Source organism: Anomaloglossus baeobatrachus, chromosome 5, assembly GCF_048569485.1.
Source record: "Anomaloglossus baeobatrachus isolate aAnoBae1 chromosome 5, aAnoBae1.hap1, whole genome shotgun sequence".
Taxonomy (NCBI): Eukaryota; Metazoa; Chordata; class Amphibia; order Anura; family Aromobatidae; genus Anomaloglossus; species Anomaloglossus baeobatrachus.
The window spans coordinates 572,363,785-572,390,727 of NC_134357.1; the positions used below are offsets into that span (position 1 = coordinate 572,363,785).

Below are 26,943 nucleotides of genomic sequence, written 5' to 3' on the forward strand. Positions count from 1 at the left end.
CCTGACGGAGGTTCTCCTTTTCCCGGATTGCACGGGCCACCAGCTCCGCTTTCTTCCTCTCCCTCTCACCGATCTCCGGGCCCAACGGTACCGGCTCCCTGTCCCAGTACGGCGCTGTTGCGAGCTCCGGCGCACGGGTCGGGCCCCGCAAGACCTGCTTGACATTGCCCACCGCTGGTACTCTGGGCGTCAGGTCCTGCGCTGACGTGGCCTTAGACGCTGCCTTGCATTGGCAACCCGGTGCAACCTCAGCCGAGGTGTGGGGGATGGGCACAGGGGCTTTCCGCAGTTGGGCCTTCGGCACGGAGCGGGTCATCGGCTCCGGGTCGGGGACTCTCTCGGGGGACTCCTCCGGTTCGGCTTTCGGGGCTTTCCAGGGCAACACCTCCGGTCGGCTGCGAGCTCCGGCTACAGGTCGGTCCGCCTGGGCGGGCATGCTGGGTATCGCTACCGGTTGCAGTGGTAGCGGGCCTAATGGCGGGGTCACGGCTTCCGAGACAGGTGGCGAGGGAGGCAGCGGGGGGAGAGGGCTTGGACCGGGTCCCTCAGCCGCAGCGGCCGGTCCCTCGGGGACATAGGGGCGTGGGTCACTCACCCTCCCTTCCTCCGCCTCCTCCTCGCGTCTCCGCACGGTTGCTATAACATCCGCCATGTCGGTCTCCCACTCCTCCATGAGAAGCTGCATCTTGACCTGCAGCCTTTGGTAGAGCTGCGCGGTCCGGATCTCCACCCACGCCGCGGTTCCAGGCGCGGGGGCTACGGTGCTGCGGGACAGCATCCACATGCTGCTGGCGGCTTCTCCCAGGAACAAGATGTTTGCAGAGTCCTGGCGTCCCTGCTTTTATAGCCGCGGCTACATGCGACCAGTCGCCATTTCGTCCCCCTTAGCCTCTTTCCGGCCCCTCCTCTATCGGGGCGGGGTTTTGGCCTTCGCGCCTCTGCTACTCGAGAAGACGCTCGAGCGGGAACTTTTCGCGCCAAAGATGGCGACTTCTGAAATTTTCCGGCCGGATACCTCCGGCGGTCACAAGGCGCACCTCTACCCAACGGCAGAGCAGTAAGATCCTGTTCGTGACGCCAAGTTGTCGCGGGCGGAGGAGGGGACGCCGCGCTCTCCCTACTGCTCGGGTCCGGCTGCCGCTGCTGCTGCCTCTGCTGCTCGGTGGCTCGAGCGATGGGCCGGATCCCGGGGACTCGAGCGGCGCTCCTCGCCCGTGAGTGAAAAGGGGATTGGGTGTTTTGGGATAGTTTATTGTCCGTGACGCCACCCACGGTTGTGGTGATTAAGTGGACACCACCGCTGCTCTGTGTGGGGATCCCGGGAGTGATGGTATGGAGCAGCCAGTTGTTGATTTGCCCCTCCGTGGGTAGGGGTTTTGGTGCTCCCGGGGCCCAGTGATGGGGTTGGTATGGTGGACAGGCGGGTATGGGGCCTGTGGAGGTGCAGGGGCGCAGGGGCAGCGCTGTGCCACACGGCACGGAGGTACTCACTCAGCCAGTAAACACGACACAGTTCTCGGTAAACAAACGGCTGGTTGGACGGGTCCCTCGGACGGTTACGGTGCTGCTGTTCCCTGCAGTTAGCGGTGACGGCCTCTTCCCTGCACCTATGTAAAGTCTTTTTGGTAGCGATGGGTCCCCACCGGTTACCCGCTCCCCGGCTTCAATCTGGGCCGGAAGAGCCTCTCTCTTGCCCGCAGGCACTGGCCCTGGGAAACTGGTGCCTTGGCGGTGGCGGTGTCTCCCCTCAATGGTCGGACTGTTGCCTTCAATCGGGACTTGGTTGTTAGGAGACAGAGGTCCCCTTCACTGACGGATTTGGCAAATTATGGCGACTCCTAGCCTTGCCGGGATCCGAAAGGCCCCTGCCCTGGTGCTGACTGTTCTTCGTATACTGCTCCGGTACCGCCGGGTCACTACCCGTCCGCGGTCCTTCCAGCAACCTCCGAGCAGTCCCCCTGCAGACTATCACCGCCGTCTGCTGACCTTGCTGTCACAGTCCGGGGCACACACCCGGACCAACTTCAGGCTTTACTACTCTCACTTTTCTGTCACTTCAGCTTTTCTCTTTAGCTCCACTACCACTTCACTTCCTTCTACTTTCTCTTACTTTCTTTACTCCTTCCACTTCCTCCTCCAAACTCTATCTGCCTGGTTCCTCCCGCCTCCAGGGCTGTGAACTCCTCGGTGGGCGGAGCCAACCGCCTGGCCCACCCCCTGGTGTGGACATCAGCCCCTGGAGGAAGGCAACAAGGATTTTGGGTTAGCTAGGTGTACCTGCAGGGAATGTGGTGTTGTGACCTGTGACCCCTGGCTTGCCCAGGGCGTCACACATCCATGATCTTTTCATCACTAATAAACTTTCATTCCTCGGCATCACAGAACAATGGCTCACCCCCTCTGACACAGCCTCTCCTGCTGCACTTTGTTATGGTGGTCTCCATCTGTCTCACACTCCCCGTCCCAGTAAGAAGCATAATGGAGGAGTTGGATTGCTCCTGTCTGACAAATGCTCCTTTACATTAATTGCACTACCACCCTCTGTTACTCTCCCCTCTTTTGAGGTGCACTCTGTCCGCATCTACTCCCCTTCCAACCGGCTGTCATTTATCGCCCTCCAGGGCCAGCCACCGCCTTTCTTGACCACTTCCCCACATGGCTACTACATTTCCTTTCCACCGACATCCCCACCATCATCATGGGCGATTTCAACATTTCCATCGACACCTCTCACTCAGCTGTCTCAAAACTTCTAAGACTCACTTCCTCCTTTGGCCTCACCCAATGCTCCTCTGCAGCTACTCACAAAGATGGCCACACGCTGGACCTCATCTTCACTCTCCTCTGTTCCCATCTAACTTCTCTAACTCACCACTCCCCCTGTCTGACCACAACCTACTCACATTCTCTTCCCTCTCTTCTTCAAATACACAACCCCCCCTCCACAAACAGTCACACCCTCGCAGAAATCTCAATCATCTTGATTTACACTCACTTTCTCAGTCCCTTCTCCCTCTCGCAGACATTGCTTCCTTACACGACGCAGATGCTTCAGCCTCTTTATATAACACTACAATCTCTGCAGCTCTTGAATTCACACACACACCAAAACTCACACAATCAACAGGCAACCTTGACACACAAGCCAGACTAAAGAACTGAGACGGGTTTCCAAAATTGCTGAGCGCAAATTGAAGAGGTCTCATTCCACTGAGCACTTCCCTGAATATAAAGAGCCCTTACCACTTTCAAGTCTAGACTCACTGCTGCAAAACAAACCTACTTCTCATCCCTCATATCCTCTCTGTCTCACAACCCTAAACAGCTATTCAACACTTTCAATTCTCTACTCCAGCACCACCTCCCTCTCCTCTCATCTCAGCTGAAGACTTTGCCTTTTTCTTCAAGCAGAAGATTGGCAACATCAGAGCAAAAAATATAACCCTTAAAAAATCAATTTAATGTAAGCTTAAAATGTATCCAAAAACCCTGTGCAAATACAAAAGAAAAAAAAAAGAAAAAAGGGAGGAGGGTAAAGTTCTCACCCTATTAGATGCAATGAGTATAAATTATCCTTGCTTGTGATACTTGAGGAGGCAAGGAGAGTTGGCTTGTTAACTAACAGTGAATTTGAATTCCTGAAACCTTCGTTCCAATTATGCCAACCTTCTATGCCTTACCCAAGGTTCACAAAGGACTCGAGGTATTGAAGGGACGTCCAATTGTATCAGGCGTGAACTCATTTATACAAAATAGCGGAATCTATATTGATGAGATATTACGCCCCTTCGTTACCTCGCTTCCGTCCTATACGCGAGATACAGCCTATTTACTGGGAAAACTGGATGGCATTACAGTGGGAGAGGACGTGCTTCTGGTTTCCATTGATGTAGAAGCTCTCTACAGTAATATACCTCAAGAATTGGGATTGAAGGCAACTGAATATTATCTTAATACCCGAACCAGGGAACATCTGGACCATAATCGGTTTCTTCTTGATTTACCAGACTTATTACATCACAACCTCTTTAGATTCGACGGTAAGTACTTCCACCAGCTCAGGGGGACAGCTAGGGGGAGCCCTTGTGCTCCCTCGTATGCTACCCTCTTCCTGGGCTGGTGAAAAGAAACCGTCGTCTTTATGGATGGGGACCACTGGTGGAAACCACACATTTTATTGTGGTCAAGATATATTGATGACATCTTCATTTTGTGGTCAGGGTCCAGTAAACTTTTTCAGAGGTTTGTAGATTTGCTGAATATCAATGAGTTGAATCTTCATTTCACTTCGGAAGTGAATATGAATGAGTTGCCTTTTTTGGACGTAAACGTCAAAAAGGAGCCGGACGGCGTCCTCTCCACCAGTACATATCGGAAGCCCACGGCCACCAATAATCTTTTAAGGTGGGACAGCCATCATCCGTTCCCGCTGAAGAGTGGCATTCCAAAGGGCCAATATATCCGGTTGAGGCGGAACTGTTCGACACTGGAGGTCTATCAATCACAAGCAAGGGATATGACTAGGCGCTTTATTGATAGAGGATATCCCCAAAAAGTGTTATATTGTGCCCGGGATCACGCAGAGAGGCAGAGCAGAGTGGCGCTTCTCCATGGTTGTGGTAAGAGGAAAAAAGAGGAGGATGATATTACCAGGCTGATCGGCACCTTTGATTGCCAGAACCAAAGAGTTTGTAAGGTGCTTGAGAGGCACTGGGACATTCTCACTCTAGATCCAGATTTGAGGCATATGATCTCTCAAAAACCTAGTATCACATATAGGAGAGGAAGGTCTCTGAAGGACAGATTAATCCATAGCTGCTACACGAGACCAAAGCATCCTGATACTTGGTTGAATATAAGCGTATTGTAACTCCATGAGACCATCAAAATCTGTAAGGAGTGCGAAGAATGGGAAGGATTTCTTCTTAAGGTCCTTTGATAACTGTAACGCCAGGAGTGATATATGTAGCCACATGCTCATGCCCCATGGTCTATGTGGGCAAAACAAAGAGGGAATTACGCAGGAGAGTGGAGGAACATCTTGGCAACATACGTAATCAACGGGATACCCCCTTGGGGAGACATGTAAATGGCTACCATGGGGGTGATATCCACCAAGTACATTTTCGGGTTCTGGAGGTGGTCAAGGGCAATCCCAGAGGTGGCGATCACGAAAGGGCTCTCCTGAGAAAAGAATGTGAATGGATTTTCAGAATGGAATCAGTGCACCCTGGGGGATTAAACGAGCAGATTTCCTATGCCTGTTTTCTCTGAAGCCCTAGGTTAATGTTTTTGGTCCCTGTGGTCTGCTGGTCTAGATCCTGCTACAGGGAGGTAAATTTGTTTAATCTATACTATAATGTAATGGTGACAGTAAAATATGTATGCCCGATGTGGCTTTGTTCTTTCTTTCAGTTCCTGCCCTCCCCTCCCCCTCCCTCCCCCGTGCCTGCCCGTCTGCCCTCCCCCCAAAACCTCCCCCCCTCCCCCCATCCCTTTTCTCTATTATGGGATATGGGGTTTGAAATTACGGTACACCTGGAGGGGAGGATGTGTTCCCTTATTTAAAACATTTTTAATGTCTTGTGGTTTTTGAATTGGTCCCTATCATTGCCATCTTTAAGCACATCTATGTTATGATGGTAAAAGGGAGGACGCAGATGTTTAATTTAACATGTTTGATAATCCTGAATGGGGAGATCATTATATTCAGCCTTTATATATGATGTTTGAATGATGCATCTTGGTGGACATGTTAATAATGAACGCACAATGGATGATATATCCTTCTTTATTGCACCCGCGTCTAGGCTGAGGCTGATATTGTCCTTCTGCCTTATTATATGGCGGTGCGTTCCGGTATGGAACGCAAGCGTCTGGTGTATCTGTCCTTTTGCTATGAGAGGCGTGTATAGGAATGACGACACTTCCGTTTCCGTTGTACATCGCCGTAATGTAACGTAAGCGGTGATATAACTGGAACGCAGATGAGGGATGGATTTATCCCCTGGCCCTGACATCACATCCGCTTCCGGCTCTCTCATTATGTGAGTGGAGCCTGGAATGATATTTATATTCACTTATGCTGGTTTGCGTAATACTCTGTTAATTAAATATGTTAACAATGAGTACGCAATAGATAAAACATATCTTTTTGTTACTGCATCTGCGTCCAGACCTTGATCTTCTGTCTTATTACATGGTGGTGCGTTCCAGTGTGGAACACAAGCATCTAGTGTACCCACCCCCTTCCAGCGTGAGGTGTGTATATGCACGACGTCACTTCCGCTTTCAGTGTGCGTCGCTATAATGGAACGTAAGCGATGATTTACCTGGAACGTGGGTGAGGGATGGTTTTCCCCTGGCCCTAACGTCACATCCGCTTCCGGTTTTTTCATCACGTAATCGGAGCTTGGAATGTCACTTATATCTATTATTGCCAGTTTATGTGATGTTTTATCAAATAAATAATGGGGATACGGATCTTGATCTAAACCGACTGGGATCTTTATATAATATTATCTCATGCTTTGGGGTGTTGTTATGTGGGTGGGGGCGGGGCTGTGTTGGGGCGGGGTGGGGTGGGTTTTGGATGGTGAGGGGGCTGTGTCCTGCTTGGTATACTATTTAAGGAGACCCCAGTCTATCGGGTCCCCCCTCTTCATCCAGATATCATGCTATCCTGATAACAATTGGCATTTCCTTATTGAGCCTCCCGATGATCTGCTGTTGGAGAAACGCATTTCTGAGGCATCTTTGGGACACACATGTGACATCTGCACGATAAGTGTTCTGACTACCTAATTTTTATCAGTTTGTCTGCCCAGAACTTGGTTGCACTATATTATGCATTTGCATTTTATTATGCATCAGCACTTTACTTGAACCTTGGTTTGCTGAAGCATATGAACTGTCTGACTAATTGCACTTTAGTTGCTTTAAAAACTAGACTGTGAATGAATATTTTGCGCACTTTAATGCATTTGCACTTTATCTGGCTGATTATCTGTTGTGTGCACTTTATCAAGTATGCATAGTGTGTTGACTTTGTAAGCATTATTTACTGTGCACCTTGTTACTATTGACTATGGCTTTTTATCATCTCAGGGTGTGCCAGGGCTCTTTTGTGAGGTCAGTCTGAGTTTAGGGTCACTGGGTTCTTCCTTTTAGGGTATTGTCCCGTCCTGATTTAGGGATAAGAGGGGTCATATCTACATTAGGACTCCCTCCCATTAGCATAAGAATCTGTGTGTACCCATATCTTAATCTGGATTCCATACCAGATTGTTATACGTGTGTTTGTCCGTAGTACCCTGTCCACTGTTTTAATTGTGCCCTACCCTTTTATTTCTTGCCCTCTATTTTTCATGACTTTTGTGAGGGTACAATAGGGAATCCTATTAGGGACAGCCGTCGTTGAGTGGGGGTGCCAATTACGTTATTATTAGGGTGCCAACCTCCGTGGTAGGTATTGGACAGGAGGGAGGTGTATCTAATAGGGTGAGAACTTTACCCTCCTCCCTTTTTTCTTTTTTTTTTCTTTTGTATTTGCACAGGGTTTTTGGATAAATTTTAAGCTTACATTAATAAAATTGACTTTTTAAGGGTTATATTTTTTGTTATGTAACACTTCCCTTTGTCATAAAGTGCAACATCAGAGCAAGCCTTGGCCCACAATCCCTACAGCCCCTTATGATAGCTACTCAGCCTTCTTCCTCCAAATCCAGCTTCTCTCCCATGACAGATCATCTTTCAACTCTACTCTAAAGATCACATCTAACCACCTGTGCACTTGACCTGCTCCCGTCGCACCTCATTCCCAACATCACCACAGTCCTGATCCCAGCCCTAACCCATCTCTTCAACCTATCACTATCAACTTGTGTATTCCCTTCATGCTTTAAACATGCTTCGATCACACCCATCCTCAAAAACCCCTTTCTTGACCCATCCTCTGTGTTAAGCAACCGCCCCATATCCCTTCTCCCTCCTCAAAATTACTGGCACAGCATATCCATCTTGAACTGTCCTTATGCCTCTCCTCCTGCTCCCTCTTTGACCAGCTACAATCTGGCTTCTGACCGCCCTATCTTGGATCTCTTCATACCTAACCGACCGAACTTTCAGCATCTCCCACTCTCACACCACCTCCTCATCCCACCCTCTATCCATTGGTGTCCCCCAAGGTTCTGTTCTTGGACCCCTGCTGTTCTCCATCTACAACTTCGGCCTGGGACAGCTCATAGAGTCCCACGGCTTTCAGTATCATCTCTATGCCGAGGATACGCAGATCTACCTCTCTGAACCTGACATAACTGCCTTACTAACCAAAATCCCACAATGTGTCTGCTATTTCATCCTTCTTCTCTGTGCGATTCCGAAAGTTTAACATGGACAAAACAGAATTCATTGTCTTTCCTCCTCCTCATTCAACTCCTTCACCAAGCTTGTCCATCAAAGGTGATGGCTGCTCACTCTCCCCGGTCTCACAGGCTCGTTGCCTTGGGAGTAACCCTCGACTCTGCTCTATCCTTCAAGCCACACATCCAAGCCCTGTTCACCTCATGCCGACTACAACTCAAAAATATCTCCCGCATCCGTGATTTCCTTAACCAAGAATCAGCAAAAACATTTGTACATGCCCTCATCTTCTCGTGCCTCGACTACTGCAACCTCCTGCTCTCTGGCTTCCCTTCCAACACTCTTGCACCCCTCCAATCTATCCTGAACTCTGCAGCCCAATTAAGCCACCTCTCCCCTCGCTATTCCCCAGCCTTGCCACTCTGCCAATCCCTTCACTGGCTTCCCATTGCCCAAAGACTCCAGTTCAAAACATTAATTATGACCTACAAAGCCATCCACAACCTGACTCCTCCTTACATCTGTCACCTAGTCTCCCGGTACATACCCGTACGCAACCTCAGATCCTCACAAGATCTCCTTCTCTACTCCTCTCTTATCTCCTCTTCCAACAATCGCATACAAGATGTCTCCCATGCCTTCCCCATACTCTAGAACGCTTTACCCCAGCATATCAGACTTTCTCTTACCGTGAAAAGCTTCAGGAGGAACCTGAAGACCCATCTCTTCCGACAAGCCTACAACCCACAATAACCCTCAGTCCAATACACCACTGTGCAACCAGCACTGTCCTCACCTACTGTATCCTCACCCATCCCCTGTAGACTGTGAGCCCTTGCGGGCAGGGTCCTCTCTCCTCCTGTGCCAGTCTGTTTTGTACTGTTAATGATTGTTGTACTAGTGTTAATGTGTACCCTTTTTCACTTGTAAGGCGCCATGGATTTAATGGCACTATAAAAATAATAATAATAGTAATAATAATAATAATAATAATAATAATAAAAAATCACTGACGGCTGCGGCCCCTGCACCAGCCGTGATCATCAAGGGGAGCATGGGCTTGCGGGCCGGCAGAAGCAGCCTGAGGAGCCGCATATTTGATACCCTTGCTCTACAACATACACTTGCAAATTTCCAGAGACTTCCTGTGGCGTCAAAATACTCATTTAGGCTAATAAAGCAGAATATGGTAAATGCTATCTGTTGACTATATGTTGTGGTATCACTATTTGTTTTAAGATCCTCCAAATACAATGTTTCATTACTTCTAATTCTTTTACATTTTTGGTAAATTTCAGGATTTTTTTGTTTAAATAAATGCAAAACAAATCAACCTAACATTACAGCTAAGATAAAGTAGAATATGCCACATAAAACAATTTCAGAAACACTGGGATCAGATTCAGCATTATAAAGGTGTTATCATGTAAAGTGACAGATGTCAGATTGGAGAAATGGGGCCTGGATAGGAGCAGAAAACTGGCTGCAGTGGAAAGCCATGAAATAAGAGCGGCTTTGTACTAACTACTATAGAGAAACTGTGACTATAGACAATAACACATCTACTAAAAATGATCGCCCTCCACCCCGACAGCCTTCACCGTCAGTGATTTAGTAACTAGAGGGGACACATCTGGAGTAATTACAGTATGTGGCTCGGGGGCTCTCGGCAATCCAAACTATTGTAGGGGCCAATATTTTCTGTGAGATGAGTTTCTTGAAGAAAACTCCACAATGGACGGCTCTGGTACAAATTCTTATATAATGGACATTTTTAGAATGCAGAGAAAATATCTTTCAGGTTCTTGAAGATAAAAATATCAAAACTTTATGTGTCATTACTTTCCTTTTTTCTCTAATTATGTTTTGGAAATCATGTGTGTGGGCTGCCCGGCCTCCATGTACCCACTGTGGGATAATTCTAACCTCCCTCATATGTTACAGTTACCCTGTGCCCAACTTTGGATAAAAACTCCCCTATCAGTGTGACGCCCTGGACTAGCCAGGTAGTCACAGGTAGACCCCCGCACAACACCTGTCCCCAATAAGGTAACATCAGCCAACCATAAAAACCCTAGTCACTTCTCTCTGTGCTTGATGAACACACCTGGGGGCGGAGCCAGGCGGTTGGCCACGCCCACCGAGAAGTTCAGAGAGCCGGAGGCAGGAAACACAGTTGTCAGTTGAGTAGTCAGTTGAGGAGTCAGATTAGTCTGAAGTGGAGTTGAGTGAAGGAGTCTGACAGGTGCCGGGGTTGGGGCCCGGGCACCTTTGGCTAGGAGGCAGACGGTGGCCTAGCCTGCAGGAGCCGGGAAGATGGCTCGGTGGAACCGTGGTGGACCGGGACAGGGCAGTGGCCCACCGGTACCGACCCGGGGAACCGACTCGGAAACTGGAGCACACAGGGGGTACTCAGACCCTGAAACGAGGTCTAGAAGCTACTTGACTGAGTTAATTGACTGACTGCGGTCTGGACTTTAGGTCCTTTCCCACCCAAGTCCCGACTGAAGACAACAGCCCACCGAGGGGGATAGAAAGCCACCGCACAGGCAGAGAGATCCCACGGGCCAGCGTCTGCAGGCAAAAGGGCTCTCCCGACATACACAACGCCGGGGAGCGGACTCCCGTCACTGAAGCGCAGGCAGCCCAAATACACTACACGGTGCAGGAGAAATGCAAAGACCACCGAACCGGGTGGGGGACCAGACGCAGTCGGCTGCGGGAACCGACCACCATCAACTTTGTTTACCAGAGACTTGTGTGTGTCAATAATAGTGAGTACAACAGTGCCGTCCGGCCGCGCACCGCCCTGCAACGCCCAGCTACTAACACCCAACGGGTCCCGGGCCTTCATCCCTGCCCCCAAAGGGGTTAACATCTTGCTGCATAACCATCTCCCCCGGGTACCCCGTAACCGCAGCGGTGGTTTCTACTTCACCACACCCCGTGGGTGGCGTCACGAACTTAAACACGGCTCCGGCCGTACACCAACCTACCACCCCCCTAAGTAGCACCAGCATCCTTTCAGAGCGAAGTGACCCCGGGTCCGGAGGCGCTCGAGCCACCCACCAACGAGCCCGGATCCGAGCGGCTCGGCTGCAGCCAAGTGCGGGGCGGTACATCAGCACATTCATCAGAAGGGTGAGTGTGACGCCCTGGACTATCCAGGTCGTCCCAGGTAGTCACACACAACATCACACCCCTTCCAGTTAGGTAACACCAGTCAAACACAAAAACCTTGTCACCACCCTCCAGGTTTGATGTCCACACCAGAGGGGGTGGAGCCAGGCGGTTGGCTCCGCCCACCGAGGAGTTCACAGGCCTGGAGGTGGGAAAACAGAAAAGAGAGTAGTAGTCTGGCTCTGGAGAGTCAAGTTGGAGGGAGTTGAGGGAGGTTGTGTCCAGAAGCAGACCTGTGCTCAGGCCTGCCAAAGACTACTCCGGTGGCTGGGTTGGAGCCCAGTCACCATTGGCAAGGAGGCAGACGGTCGTGGAGACCAGGAATATGGCCAGTGGAACCGTAAGGGACCGAGGCAGGGTAGTGGCCCGCCGGAACCGAACCGGGGAGCCAACTGGATACCGGAGCACCAGGCAGGGTACTCAGACCCCGAACTAGGCTATAAGCAACCACCATAGTCAAATCAACTGATTGCGGTCTGGACCTCAGGGGTTCATTTCCACCTAAGTCCTGATTGAAGGCAACAGCCCAACCCGTCCGGATAAGTGCCACCGCCAAAGGCAAGAGAGCCAAAGGGCCAGCGTCTGCGGGCAAACGGGCTCCTACGACACTTATACGCCGGGGAGCGGACTACCGGTGCCCAGGCACAGGAGTCAAGATTCACATACAGGTGCAGGAGAAAGGCGGACATTGCCACCCTAACTGGAAAAGCTGCAGCCGGCTGCGGGCCCCGTTCATCACTCCGTTTGGTTTACCAGCGACTCCAGTGTCTTGTGTCAGAGTGAGTACACCAGTGACATCAGGCACCGCACCGCGCTGCACCGCAACACCACGCCCTGCACCCCGGCCCTCGCCAACCGGGCCCCGGGACCAACATCCCCTGCCCACGGAGGGGTCAACACCTAGCTGCGCCACTACACCGCTCCCGGGAGTCCCCGTACCTTCACCGCAGCGGTGGTGTCCACGATCAGCACAACCCGTGGGTGGCGTCACGAACTATCACCTCAAACCCAAACACCGCCACATCCCAGCGTGTAACGCCAACCCCCTTGCAGAGCGACGTGACCCCCGGGTCCGTGAGAGGCTCGAGCCACCACCTGCAGTACACGAGCACGGTTCCAAGCGGCTCGGCGGTCGCAGCCGAGGCCGCGGGGCGGTACATGAGCTGGAAGATCCATCAATAAGATGCCGAGATTCTAGGAAGATGGATTCATTGCTCTCAGTGGGAGAAACAATAAGAATCTTGTAGTTATGATACTTATTAATGGCAAAAAAAAATATAATAAATGATGTTACAAAGCAAGCTTTCCAGACTACTTAGGTCTCTTCATCAACTACAAGATTATTATATTGATTCTCCCACTGAGAACAACCAATCTTTATTCACCTGGTGAACACAGCACCAAACTAAGGGGTACTTTGCACAATACGACATCGCAGCTGCGATGTCGGTGGGGTCAAATCGAAAGTGATGCACATCCGGCGTCGCTGTCGACATCGGAGTGTGTAAATCGTTTTTTATACGATTAACGAGAGCAAAAGCGTCAAAATCGTATGATCAGTGTAGCGTCGGTCATTTCCATAATTTCGGAAGGACCGATGTTACGATGTTGTTCCTCGTTCCTGCGGCAGCACACATCGCTGTGCATGAAGCCGCAGGAGCGAGGAACATCGCCTTACCTGCGTCCCGGCTGCAATGAGGAAGGAAGGAGGTGGGCGGGATGTTTACGTCCTGCTCATCTCTGCCCCCCTGCTTCTATTGGCCGCCTGCCGTGTGACGTCGCCGTGACGCCGCACGACCCGCCCCCTTAGGAAAGAGGCGGTTTGCCGGCCAGAGCAACGCAGGGCAGGTAAGTGCATGTGAAGCTGCCGTAGCGATAATTTTCGCTACGGCAGCTATCACAAGATATTGCAGCTGCGACGGGGGCGGGGACTATCGCGCTCGGCATCGCTACCATCGGCTTGCGATGTCATAATGTGCAAAGTACCCCTAAGAAACTAGGACGTCTCCAGCATCATTACCCTCCGCTTTCTCTTAGGGGTCCACCACACAATTTAGATTTTTCATCCCATGATTTTCTAAGTTGTCTGCACATTCTACATACCCTGTCATTTGGCTTTACAGATTAGAGACCTGGGAAGCTAAGTGTCAACGCCTTCTAATTTCAGGGGATAGATGTATCCTACCTGTAAGATCTGGCTGATATAGATCTCACTCCAACAGAAGGGCGTCCAATGCTCAAAATAATGGGGACAGTTTTGGGTGGAGGAGCATGTGGTGGTCTAGCCGCAGAATGGTGACCATTTGATATGGACGGACTACAACCCTGATAAAGCAGACACAGCCGGTGACTGAGAAAAATCTGTGACTTCTCTGCGTTTAGTGGTCACTACTCACCTGGGCGGTTATCTGTAGGAATGTCTTTACTCCGCTCATCACCCCTCACATAGGTCTCTGCAGTATTAATATGGGTCAGATCTTCCCCCTGAAACAAATATTGTAAAAGTCACAGACAGATGGAGAAGTCCCATCTATGATTAGCTCTAATCCTGCCATCTCCACCGCTCTCATTACACAAGTATAACACATATAATACTGGAGGATAAAACAAGACTGAGCACAAGACCTTCACAGCCGTCTACACATCATAGGGAGATTTCATGGCACCTTCCCTCCATCTACCTGATGATCCTGAGGAACATTGGGATCTTCTTGTTTACAGTCCTGTGGGAGAAGAGGACGGGGACATCTCTCTGGTGTTGTCCTCTTACCGGATAGAACTGGAGGAGACACATACAGGGACTGAATTCATTCCTTACATACAGATAATTATAGGCCGTGTGTATTTAGTCCTGTCTATTACCTGGTAATGTGAGCGGCTGGGGAACCGCCATCATGACGTCCTTGTACAGATCTTTGTGTCCTTCTAAATACTCCCACTCCTCCATGGAGAAATAGACGGTGACGTCCTGACACCTTATAGGAACCTGACACATACAATGATACCGTCACCCCCGATCCCTTCATAGCGTTACTGTATAATGTCCCAGCATTCCCAGCAGTGTCACCTCTCCAGTCAGCAGCGCAATCATCTTGTAGGTGAGTTCTAGGATCTTCTGGTCATTGATGTCCTCATGTATCGGGGGGTGAGGTGGAGGCCCCGTGATTGGGCTCAGGGGTCTTCCCCATCCCTCAGACACAGTGTCCTGACAGCGCTCACTAGAGGTCTTCTTCACTACTGTGTAATCCTGGTTATGGAGAGACACAGTAATAAATCTCACTACAGACATTTCCAGAGTCCTCACCTCTCCAGTTCTGTCCATCTGTTATTCCCATAGATAAGAATGATGTAATGTGACGCCATCAGAATCTCTCACCTCTCCAGTAAGCCGGAAGAGGATCTCTAGGGTGAGGTGTAATATCCTCTCCGCCATCTTGTCCCTGTCCATATCCATCCTTCATGGGGCAATCAGGAGAATTCTCTTCTATAGAAGATCTCCACTGAGAGGATCCGATATTGTAGGGACCTGAATGGGGAGAAGATGACGATGTAACACCATAAAGAATCCGCTGTAATAATACAATTACTGGAGATACAAGAAATCTCCTTCACTATAGGGAAAACCCTGAGACTAGAACAAGATGGAGACGACATTTCCCAGTACAGAGGCCGAAATATCAGCAGAACGTATGTGACCGAGACAGATAGAGCCGCCACCATTATGTCTGAGGAGAAGAGAGAGGAACCTCCCCCGCCCCAAATGGTCTCAGAGCTGAAGGGGTTAATCCCGCCTGTGTCCAGTAATGGGGAATCTCCACACACCTCCACCTGCAGAGCCGCACACTAGATATACGGCTGCTCTGTGCTTTCAGGACCTGTGATGATGTCACATGGAGGGGAGGAGTCAGGGGTCACATGATCAGCTCCTCAGTGTATGTTAGTCGTCGTTTCACAGTTGGCAGCGTTGTTAAAAAACGACTGACCGCGACACAGCGGATGCAACGCAGCATCATCAGTCGCAATCCGTCACTAATAGAAGTCTATGGGGAAAACTGGATTCCTGCAAAATATTTTGCAGGATACCATAATTCCTCAAGGCGACGGACTGTGACTGATGCAAAACAACGGAAGTGTGAACCTAGCCTAAGCTAAACATATCTAACTTTTTAAACCTGTCATCATATGGGAGGCCTTCCATTCCTTGTAGTAGTTTAGTTGGCCGCCTTTGAACGGACTCTAACTTCTGAACGTTCTTTTTAAAATGTGAAGCGCAAAACTGGATCCCATATTCTAGCTGTGGCCTTACAAGTGATTTATAGACAGGTAACAATATGTTGGGATCACGGGATCTAATCTATCTCGCAGAAATCTCAATCACGTTGATTTACACGCACTTTCTCAGTCTCTTTTCCATCTTGCAGACATTGCTTCTTCACACGATGGAAATGTTGCCGCCACTTTATACAACACCACCATCTCTGCAGCTCTCAAATCAGCTGCCCCCCTCACACACACCAAAACCCGCACCATAAACAGGCAACCCTGGCACACAAGTCAGACTAAAGAATTGAGACAGGCTTCCAGAATCGGTGAGCGCAGTTGGAAGAGGTCTCATTCCGCCAAGCACTTCATCGCATACAAACAGGCCCTCACCACTTTCAAGTCTGCACTCACTGCTGCCAGGAAATTTCCTCCCAGCCTCATAACACCACACATTGTCTGCCCTCCTACACTTCATCTAGCTCACTTTCACTCTTTGATCTGGTCACAGAAGAAGAAGTCACCAGGCTACTCGCATCTTCTCGCCCTACTACCTGCATCAGTGACCCTATTCACTCTCATCTCCTTAAATCTGTCACCCCAGCTGTCACCACTCACCTAACTAAAATATTCAATCTCTCTCCTCTGGTGTCTTTCCCTCCTCCTTCAAACATGCCAGCATACACCCATTATTTAAAAAAACATCCCTGGACCAAAATTGTGCCGCTAACTACAGACCTGTCCCTAATCTCCCATTCATCTCCAAACTCCTGGAACGTCTGGTCCACTCCCGTCTAATCCGCTATCTGTCAGATAATTCTCTCCTCGACCCTCTACAATCCGGTTTCCGCTCCTTACATTCTACTGAAACTGCTCTTACTAAAGTCTCTAATGATTTACTAACAGCTAAATCTAATGGTCACCACTCCCTGCTGATCCTCCTGGATCTCTCTGCTGCATTCGATACTGTGGATCACCAGCTCCTACTCACTATGCTCCGCTCTATCGGGCTCAAGGACACCGTTCTTTCCTGGTTCTCCTCTTACCTCTCTGACCGCTCATTCACTGTATGCTTTGCCGGCTCCTCTTCCTCTCCTCTTCCCCTTACGGTCGGGGTTCCTCAGGGTTCAGTCCTAGGCCCCCTCCTTTTCTCTCTATACACAGCCCCTATTGGACAAACAATCAGCAGATTTGGTTTCCAGTACCAGTCTCTATGCTGATGACACCCAACTCTACACATCTTCTCCTGACATCACCCCTGCACTATTACAAAATACTACCGATTGTCTGTCCGCTGTCTCCAACATCATGTCCTCCCTCTATCTAAAACTGAACCCGTCAAAAACTGAACTTCTCCTGTTTCCTCCCTCTCCTAACCTTCCGAAACCCAATATTACCATTTCTGTGTGTGGCTCTACCATTACGCCCCAGCAGCACGCCTGCTGTCTTGGGGTTATATTCGACTCCGATCTTTCCTTCACTCCCCAAATTCGTTCACTTGCTCGTTCTTGTCACTTCCACCTCAAAAACATCTCAAGAATTCGACCTTTTCTTACCGTTGACTCTGCAAAAACTCTTACTGTCGCTCTCATTCATTCTCGCCTGGATTATTGTAACTCTTTACTAATTGTTCACCCTGTTACTAAACTCTCCCCTCTCCAATCCATTCTGAATTCCGCAGCCAGGATCATTTTCCTCTGCAACCGCTTCACTGATGCCTCTGCTCTTTGCCAGTCATTGCACTGGTTGCCCATGCGTTACAGAATCCAACATAAACTTATCACTCTCACTCACAAAGCTCTCCACGGTTCCGCACCACCCAACACATCTCCTCCCTCATCTCTGTCTATCACCCCACCCGTGCCCTCCGCTCTGCTAATGACTTAAGACTGACATCCTCAACAATTCGAACCTCCCACTCCCGTCTTCAAGATTTCTCACGAGCTGCGCCTATGCTCTGGAACACTCTACCAAGAGAAATCCGATTAATTCCCAACATCCACACCTTTAAGCGGGCCCTAAAAACGCATTTCTTTAGACTAGCCTATCACCTCACTGCCCTGATCTAATCTAGTCCCTTTCTGCCCTTCAAAAAAAATGTACTTCCAGTTCTCGTCCCCTGTACCTGTATAAATTCTCACCAACGGGTTCATGCAGTTGCTTTTGAATACCCTATTAAATCGATGGCTGGACCATATATGACAAGCTTTTCTCCCCCCCATTCACCTTTTGTGTCTCCCCTATTTCCTCATAGACTGTAAGCTTACAAGCAGGGCCCTCACTCCTCCTGGTATCTTAATTTTGTTATTTTGTATTGTCTCATATTGTCTGTACATGTCCCCTCTTAATTGTAAAGCGCTGTGGAATATGTTGGCGCTATAGAAATAAAACTTATTATTATTATGCTGCAAAACAAACCTACTTCTCATCTCTCATATCTTCTCTATCTAACAACCCTAAACAGCTGTTCAACACTTTCAACTCTCTCCTCCGTCCCCCAACACCACCTCCCTCTCCTCTCATCTCAGCTGAAGACTTTGCCTCTTTCTTCAAGCAGAAGATTGACAACATCAGAGGGAGCTTTGGCCCACAATCACCACAGCCACTCCTCACAACTACTCAGCCTTCTTCCTCCAAATCCAGCTTCTCCATCATGACAGAAGATCATCTTTCCACTCTACTCTCAATATCACATCTCACGACCTGCCTGCTTGATCCGCTCCCATCCCACCTCCTCCCCAATCTCTGCACAGTCTTTTTTCAACCCAGGGGTGGACTGGGCTGTCTGGGGCCCACCAGGGAAATTGACTCCAGGGGCCCACCCTACAGATAAATATAAACACCCATTAGCGTTATCCCAATTATTGTGTTGCTTTGACTGTATACACAGGCAGATCCTGAACATCTATATTGTGCACCATATCTGGGATGTACAATTATAGTAGTTTGCAGTAATGGGGTCTTTGGTGAAAACAAGTTATCACCGATCCACAGGTTCGGTTGGTGATAACTTATTGATCGGTAGAATCAGACCAGTGGAAACCGCACCGATAGGAAGATTGGGGAACTTTTTGCAGCAGCAGGTGGGGTGTGTGACCGCAGCTCCATTCATCCTATGTGAGGTGGGATGAGTGACCGCAGCTCCATTCATCCTATGTGAGGTGGGATGAGTGATCGCAGCTCCATTCATCCTCTGTGGAGCAGCCAGATAATAACAAGAACAGCGCTCGCAGCCACTGAGGGAATGAATGGGTCAGTGGTCGAGTCGGACACGAGCTCCAGTGTAATGGGGGATAAAAGTTGAACGATCGGTGCAGGTCCCAGCAATCGGTCCCCACAAATGAATAAGTCATCACTTATCCTTAGGACAGGTTCAGTATTTGGTCAGTGTCTTACATCAGTATTTGTAGCCAAATCCAGGAGTGGGTGATAAATACAGAAGTGGTGCTCGTGCTTCTATTACACTTTTTCTCTGATTTTTCCATTCCTGGTTTTGGCTTCAAATACTGAGGTAAAAAACTCACTGAATTCTCAGTGTGTGCACGTGGCCTTCGTAAAGGTGATTACTTGTTTTCACTGGAGAACCTCTGTAGGTGCATATTTACTGCAGTGTAATAGTCACAGGACAGGGAGGGGTTAAATGTTTAAGTATTTAATTTCTACTGGAAATAATCTCCCCCTTAGAGAGAAAAAGTGACCTCCATACACAACACAATCCACTATACCAAAATCAATAATACCATATACAAGGGGGAAATACCACCACATAGTGACTGAATACTGTCACGCTCCCCGGGTCCCCTGTGCTGCCCTCCGGCTCACCTGTCACGCTCCCCGGCTCCCCCGCCTCGCTTCCCGGTTCCTTGGTCCGGTCACCGCCGCTCCCCGCTCTCCAGCACCCCTTGCCGGCGCGTCCCCAGCGTCCTGGTCCCCGCACCCGGCGTCCGTCGGCTTCACAGCCCCATCCTGGCCCTGCTGCTTCCTCCTTGCAGCTTCCTGCTCTGGCTTCTGGCACTCGGGCCGCGCGCATGCGCATTAGGGCGCGCGGTCATTGACCCTTTCTTAAAGGGCCAGCGTCCATTAACAGGAAATGATGCAAAACAGGTACAGGGTATAAAGGGGGTTAATGTCCAAGGGGGCGGGGCCTGATCTTCGTGTTTCTTAAGCTAGGAGTCAGGTCTCCTGGTGTCTATGTGTATATACTCACCTATCTCTCTTGTAGAGCCGTGCCTGCCTCGCCATCCGGTCCAGACCGAATCCCGAACCCCGAACGCTGTCCATCTGCCATCCTGACAGTCCGTACCATCTAGGATCCCTGCGGTGACCTGTCATCTCGCTCCAAAGGTTACGGACCCCGCCTGACATCTTCTCGGCTTCCGAACCTGAGCTGCGTCACCCGGACTACCACCAGTGACTCCGTGGTCCCAGGGACTTCTCCGTTATACTCGTGTGCACGGACTGTTCTGCTGCCTATAGTGCTCCAGCTACCGGACCCCTTACCACCATCTAGGAGTTCGGCCCAGTGGATCCACCTCCTGGGTCTGCCCGTCCACCTGGCCCTGACAGTAAGATCAGGCCATGGATCCCGCTGCAGCACTAGCAGCCGTACAGGAGGAACTCACACGCCAGCGTGAGACTCAGACCCGCATGCTGCAATTTATGTCTTCTGTGGACGCCCGCCTGAACACGCTACAAGCGGCAGTTACGTCTTCAGCATCCCGGGCTTCCACTAGTCAAGCCACGGCTCCAGCTCCCGTGGCGACGTCTTCAGATACTTCCAGACTTCGTTTGGCCTCACCACCCCGGTACGCCGGAGACCCCAAGACCTGCAGGGGATTCTTAAACCAATGCTCCCTCCATTTCACGCAGCTGCCGCATTTGTTTGCCTCTGACCAAGCCAAGGTCGCCTTCATCATGTCCCATCTAGAGGGTGAGGCACTGGCGTGGATGAACCCCTTGTGGGAGAAGGGGGATCCTGTGACCACGAACATCCAGGACTTCCTGCAGGCATTCCGTGGCACCTTTGATGAGCCCGGACGCGCCTCCGCGTCTGCTTCGTCTCTTCTCCGGCTACGTCAGGGGACTCTGACGGTGGGCCAATACGCAATCCGGTTTCGCACCTTGGCTTCGGAACTCGGGTGGAACAACGAGGCCCTAACCGCCGCCTTCTGGGAAGGACTCTCGGGGCGAATTAAAGATGAGCTGGCGGGTCGTGACTTACCGACCACCCTGGATGCACTGATCGCCCTAGCGACTCGAGTGGACATCCGCTTTCAGGAGCGATCCAAGGAAGTGTCCCGTGAGAGACGACCGGTACGGCATTCCTCTCCTCCGCAGAAGCCCGCCGTACTTCAGTCTTCGACAGCTGGGGTCCCCGTCCACGAGCCCATGCAGATCGACAGAGTGCGGCAGTCTGAACAACGTCGAGCTGAGCGGCTCGCCAAGGGCCTCTGCTTTTACTGCGGAGAGGGCACACACCTGCTACGCTCCTGTCCAGAGAGGCCGGGAAACTCCAAAGCCTAGGGTTGGTAGGAGAGGCCACCCTAGGTGCTGGGACTCTCTCAGACCCGGTTACGTGGACTGTGCAAGTGACAACGGGAGAGACGCGGTTCACGGCTGAGGCATACCTCGATTCCGGGGCAGCAGGCCACGGTGGACAAGTACCAGGTGCCTGTTACTCCACTCGACAAGCCCCTCGTGATTGCCTCTGTGGATGGGAGACCCCTCTCTGACACCATCTCCTGGATCACCAAGCCGGTGGAACTGCGTATCGGTGCCCTGCACACCGAAAACATCGCTCTCTACGTCCTCCCACACATGTCCCATCAAATCCTGCTGGGACTTCCCTGGTTGCGGACACACGAACCATCAGTCAGCTGGGGTACTGGCGAAATCACCCGATGGGGCTCTTCGTGCCATGAGAAGTGCCTGAAGACCATACAACCCATCCGACAACCTCCGGTTCCAGAGAACCTACCGGGGCTGCCCTCGGCCTATTGGTCCTTTGCAGACGTCTTTGATAAAAAGGAATCCGAGGTACTTCCGCCACATCGTCCTTACGATTGTGCCATCGACCTGCTCCCTGGAACAACACCACCTCGAGGACGGATATATCCATTGTCTCCAGCCGAAACAAGGGCCATGTCTACTTACATCACAGAGAGCCTGGCAAGGGGATTCATTCGGAGATCCTCCTCTCCTGCTGGAGCAGGTTTCTTCTTTGTCAAGAAGAAAGAGGGCGACTTACGCCCATGCATAGACTACTGGGGTTTGAATCAAATCACCGTAAAAAACAAGTACCCTCTGCCGCTCATCCCCGAATTGTTTGACCGGCTTAGAGGAGCTCGTGTGTTCACCAAGCTGGATCTTCGGGGTGCTTACAATCTGGTACGCATCCGCTCTGGGGACGAATGGAAGACCGCGTTCAATACGCGCGATGGGCACTATGAATACTGCGTGATGCCCTTCGGCCTGTGTAACGCCCCAGCCGTCTTTCAAGAACTGGTGAACGACGTTTTCCGGGACCTTCTTTACGTCTGTGTGGTAGTATATCTGGATGACATCCTTGTCTTCTCTCCGGACCTCCAGACCCACAGAGAGAATGTACAGCTGGTCCTACAAAGACTGAGAGAGAATCGTCTGTACGCGAAGTATGAGAAGTGTGTCTTTGAGCAGTCTTCTCTCCCCTTCCTGGGGTACATCATCTCTGATACCGGACTGCAGATGGATCCAAAGAAGGTCTTCTCCATTCTCAACTGGCCTCCTCCTTCTGGACTGAAGGCAATCCAACGCTTCCTGGGATTCGCCAACTACTACCGCCAGTTCATCCCTCACTTCTCGGCTCTGACTGCTCCTCTCTCCGCTTTGACCAAGAAGGAGGCTAATCCAAAGGACTGGTCACCTGCGGCCGACGCCGCGTTTGGCTCTCTGAAGCGGGCATTTGCCTCCTCTCCTGTACTCCACCGTCCGGAGTTAAACCGCCAGTTCACCTTGGAGGTGGATGCCTCCTCCTCAGGAGCCGGAGCAGTGCTCATGCAGAAGTCCTCCTCCGGGAAGATGGTGACTTGCGGATTCTTCTCCAAGAGCTTCTCAGCGCCTGAACGCAACTACACCATCGGTGACCGAGAGCTCTTGGCAGTCAAACTGGCTCTGGAGGAATGGCGCTACCTTCTGGAAGGAGCAGTGTACCCCGTTATTATTTACACGGACCACAAGAACCTGGAATACCTGCGGTCTGCTCAGCGACTGAACCCACGGCAAGCCAGGTGGTCCTTATTCTTTGCCAGGTTTGATTTCCAGCTCCATTTCCGACCCGCGGACAAGAATGTACGCGCTGATGCCTTGTCCAGGTCTTTCATGCCCATGGAGCAGGAGGAGGAGACTACCCAACCCATCATCTGTCCTAGCAAAATCATTCCGGTGGCCCCTGTCACCCTGGCCCAGATACCGCCCGGGAAGACCTATGTCTCTGAGACAGACAGGCAAAAAGTGTTACACTGGGGTCATGCCTCGAAAACAGCCGGTCATGCTGGTCAGAAGAGAACATGGGGTGCGATTGTACGTCATTACTGGTGGCCATCCCTTCGCACGGACGTCGCTGCTTTTGTCTCTGCCTGCTCCTCTTGTGCCAGGAACAAGACGCCCAAACACCTGCCATATGGCCGTCTTCTGCCTCTGCCGATACCTTCAGTTCCGTGGCAACACATAGCGATGGACTTTATTACAGACTTGCCATTGTCCTCCGGACACACAGTCATATGGGTCGTGGTGGATCGGTTCTCTAAAATGGCTCATTTCGTCCCTATGGCTGGATTGCCCTCTGCTCAGGAACTCGCGGACGCCTACATACATCACATCTTCCGCTTGCATGGCTTTCCATCTCACATCGTATCCGATAGAGGAACTCAGTTCACCTCCCGCTTCTGGAGGGCTCTCTGCAACCATCTGGGAGTGACTCTGGACTTTTCATCTGCATACCATCCTCAGTCTAATGGCCAAGTGGAGAGGGTCAATCAAATCTTGACCTCTTTCTTACGTCACTATGTCAACGCCCATCACGACGACTGGTCCACGCTTCTTCCTTGGGCTGAATTCTCCCATAACCACCACATCAGTGAGTCGTCCTCCAGCTCTCCCTTCCATGTCGTTTACGGACTTCAGCCCTCCGTCCCATTGCCTGTATCCCCTTCTTCGGATGTCCCTGCTGCTGATACTGTAGCCCGTGACTTTGCAACCATTTGGGACTCTGTCAAGGCGTCCCTTGGGCGTGCTTCCCTGCGGATGAAAAGACACGCAGACAAGAGACGTCTGGACCCTCCGTGTTTCTCTCCTGGAGATCTAGTCTGGCTTGCATCCAAGTACGTCCGATTGAAGATACCATCCTACAAGCTGGGTCCTCGCTACATCGGGCCGTTTAAAGTCCTCAACAAGATCAATGAGGTCTCCTACAAGCTACAGCTCCCGGCCACGATGAGGATACCCAACTCATTCCACGTCTCCCTGCTCAAGCCGGTGGTCCTGGGTCCCTTCTCCGCTGCTGCCAGTTCGGCTCCTCCACCTATTGCCGATGACGACATCTATGCGGTAAGGGATATCGTGGCCATGAAGACTGTACGGGGTCGACAGTTCTTCCTGGTGGACTGGGCAGGGTATGGTCCTGAGGATAGGTCCTGGGAGCCCCGGGAGAATGTGGGTACTCCGCTGATCCGTGCCTTCCTGTCCCGGTTGCGGGGAGGGGGGCGTGGGGGGGGGTACTGTCACGCTCCCTGGGTCCCCTGTGCTGCCCTCCGGCTCACCTGTCACGCTCCCCGGCTCCCCCGCCTCGCTTCCCGGTTCCTTGGTCCGGTCACCGCCGCTCCCCGCTCTCCAGCACCCCTTGCCGGCGCGTCCCCAGCGTCCTGGTCCCCGCACCCGGCGTCCGTCGGCTTCACAGCCCCATCCTGGCCCTGCTGCTTCCTCCTCGCAGCTTCCTGCTCAGGCTTCTGGCACTCGGGCCGCGCGCATGCGCATTAGGGCGCGCGCGCAGTCATTGACCCTTTCTTAAAGGGCCAGCGTCCATTAACAGGAAATGATGCAAAACAGGTACAGGGTATAAAAGGGGTTAATGTCCAAGGGGGCGGGGCCTGATCTTCGTGTTTCTTAAGCTAGGAGTCAGGTCTCCTGGTGTCTATGTGTATATACTCACCTATCTCTCTTGTAGAGCCGTGCCTGCCTCGCCATCCGGTCCAGACCGAATCCCGAACGCTGTCCTTCTGCCATCCTGACAGTCCGTACCATCTCGGATCCCTGCGGTGACCTGTCATCTCGCTCCAAAGGTTCCGGACCCCGCCTGACATCTTCTCGGCTTCCGAACCTGAGCTGCGTCACCCGGACTACCACCAGTGACTCCGTGGTCCCAGGGACTTCTCCGTTATACTCGTGTGCACGGACTGTTCTGCTGCCTATAGTGCTCCAGCTACCGGACCCCTTACCACCATCTAGGAGTTCGGCCCAGTGGATCCACCTCCTGGGTCTGCCCGTCCACCTGGCCCTGACAAATACAACCCATACAAGGGAAAAATACCGCCACACAGTGATCAGACAACATATTACCACCAAACAGTGACCAAATACAGCCACATACAAGGGAGAAATACCACCACACTGTGACCAAACCACATATTACCACCAAACAGTGACCAAATACAGCCACATACAAGGGGGAAATACCACCATACCGTGACCAGACCACAAAGTGACCGAATAATACCACATACAAGGGAGAAATACCGCGACACTATGACCAGATAACATACTACCAACAGATAGTGATCAAAAGCAACCACATACCAGAGAGTAATACCACCACATCATAATTAGACCACACAGTAACCGAATATTACCACATACAAGGAGAAATACCGCAACACTATAACCACATCACATAATGACCGACTATAACTACATACAAGAAAGTAATACCGCCACACCATAATCAGACCACATAGTGACCGAATACAACCACATACAAGGGAGAAATATCGTGACACTATGACCAGACCACATAATGACCAAATGATACCACACACACGAGACAAATATTAGTACAACATGACCAGACGACATATTACTACTACCACACAAGGACATATAATACTATAATAATGATCATGAATAAAAACTACAATGCTATTAACACTAATATTATCATCAGTGCCATAATGCACATGAGCTCTGTATATAGTGTATAGGTAATACAGTGCTCACCAGTGACATTATACACAGGAGCTCTGTAAATAGTGTACAGTATAGTGTGTGTGTGTGTGCATGTGTCGCGGGCGGAGGAGTGGACGCCGCGCTCTCCCACTGCTGCTCGGGTCCGGCCGCCGCGGCTGCTGCGGCCTGCTGCTGCTCGGTGGCTCGAGCGGTGGGCCGGATCCCGGGGACTCTAGCGGCGCTCCTCGCCCGTGAGTGAAAGGGGGTTGTTTTTGGGTGTGGGGGTTGTTTATTGTCCGTGACGCCACCCACGGTTGTGGTGATTTGTAGCACCACCGCTGCTCAATAGGGGGATCCCGGGAGTGGTGATGCGGAGCAGCCAGGTGTTGTGTTGCCCCTCCGTGGGTAGGGGTTGGTGATCCCGGGGCCCAGTGATGGGGAGGGAGGTGCAGGGCCTGGTGGGCGCAGGGACGCGGGGGCAGCGCTGTGCCTTGCGGCACTGTGGTACTCACTCAGCCTGAGACGTTGACACAGTTTTACGGTAAACCACACGGCTGGAAAGACGGTTCCCACGGACGGCTGCACTTGCTCTCCCAGTAGGTAACGGTGATGTCCCTTTGACCTGCACCTAGTGTTCCTGTGTTGGTAGCGATGGGTTCCCACCGGTAACCCGCTCCCCGGCTTGGATATGGGCCGGAGGAGCCCTACTTTGCCCGCAGGCGCTGGCCCTGAGAAACTGGTGCCCTGGCGGTGGCGGTGTTTCTCCTCAATGGTTGGACTGTTGCCTTCAGTCGGGACTTGGTTGTTGGGGGATCCACGTCCCCTTCACTGACGGATTCGGCAAATTATGGCGACTCCTAGCCTTGCCGGTGTCTGAGAGGCCCCTGCCCTTGTGCTGACTGTCCTTCGTATACTGCTCCAGACCGCCGGGCCACTACCCGTCCGCGG

General features: G+C 51.3%; 1 protein-coding gene across 2 annotated transcripts in view; it reads right to left on the reverse strand.

The window, feature by feature from the left end:
* The window catches only part of LOC142312359 (uncharacterized), a 336,375-nt gene that overhangs the window by 24,836 nt on the left and 284,596 nt on the right, over positions 1–26,943 (reverse strand). The window contains exons 3-8 of one of the 2 annotated variants that reach the window (XM_075351292.1): positions 15,364–15,416; positions 14,918–15,067; positions 14,609–14,788; positions 14,404–14,527; positions 14,223–14,320; positions 13,938–14,025 (exon numbers count right to left, since the gene is read on the reverse strand). In XM_075351292.1, coding sequence (XP_075207407.1) covers positions 13,938–14,025; positions 14,223–14,320; positions 14,404–14,527; positions 14,609–14,788; positions 14,918–14,995 — 568 coding nt within the window. In that variant the 5' untranslated portion in view covers positions 14,996–15,067; positions 15,364–15,416. The remainder of the gene's footprint in view (positions 1–13,937; positions 14,026–14,222; positions 14,321–14,403; positions 14,528–14,608; positions 14,789–14,917; positions 15,068–15,363; positions 15,417–26,943) is intronic. The other variant, XM_075351293.1, reaches the window with a different exon arrangement.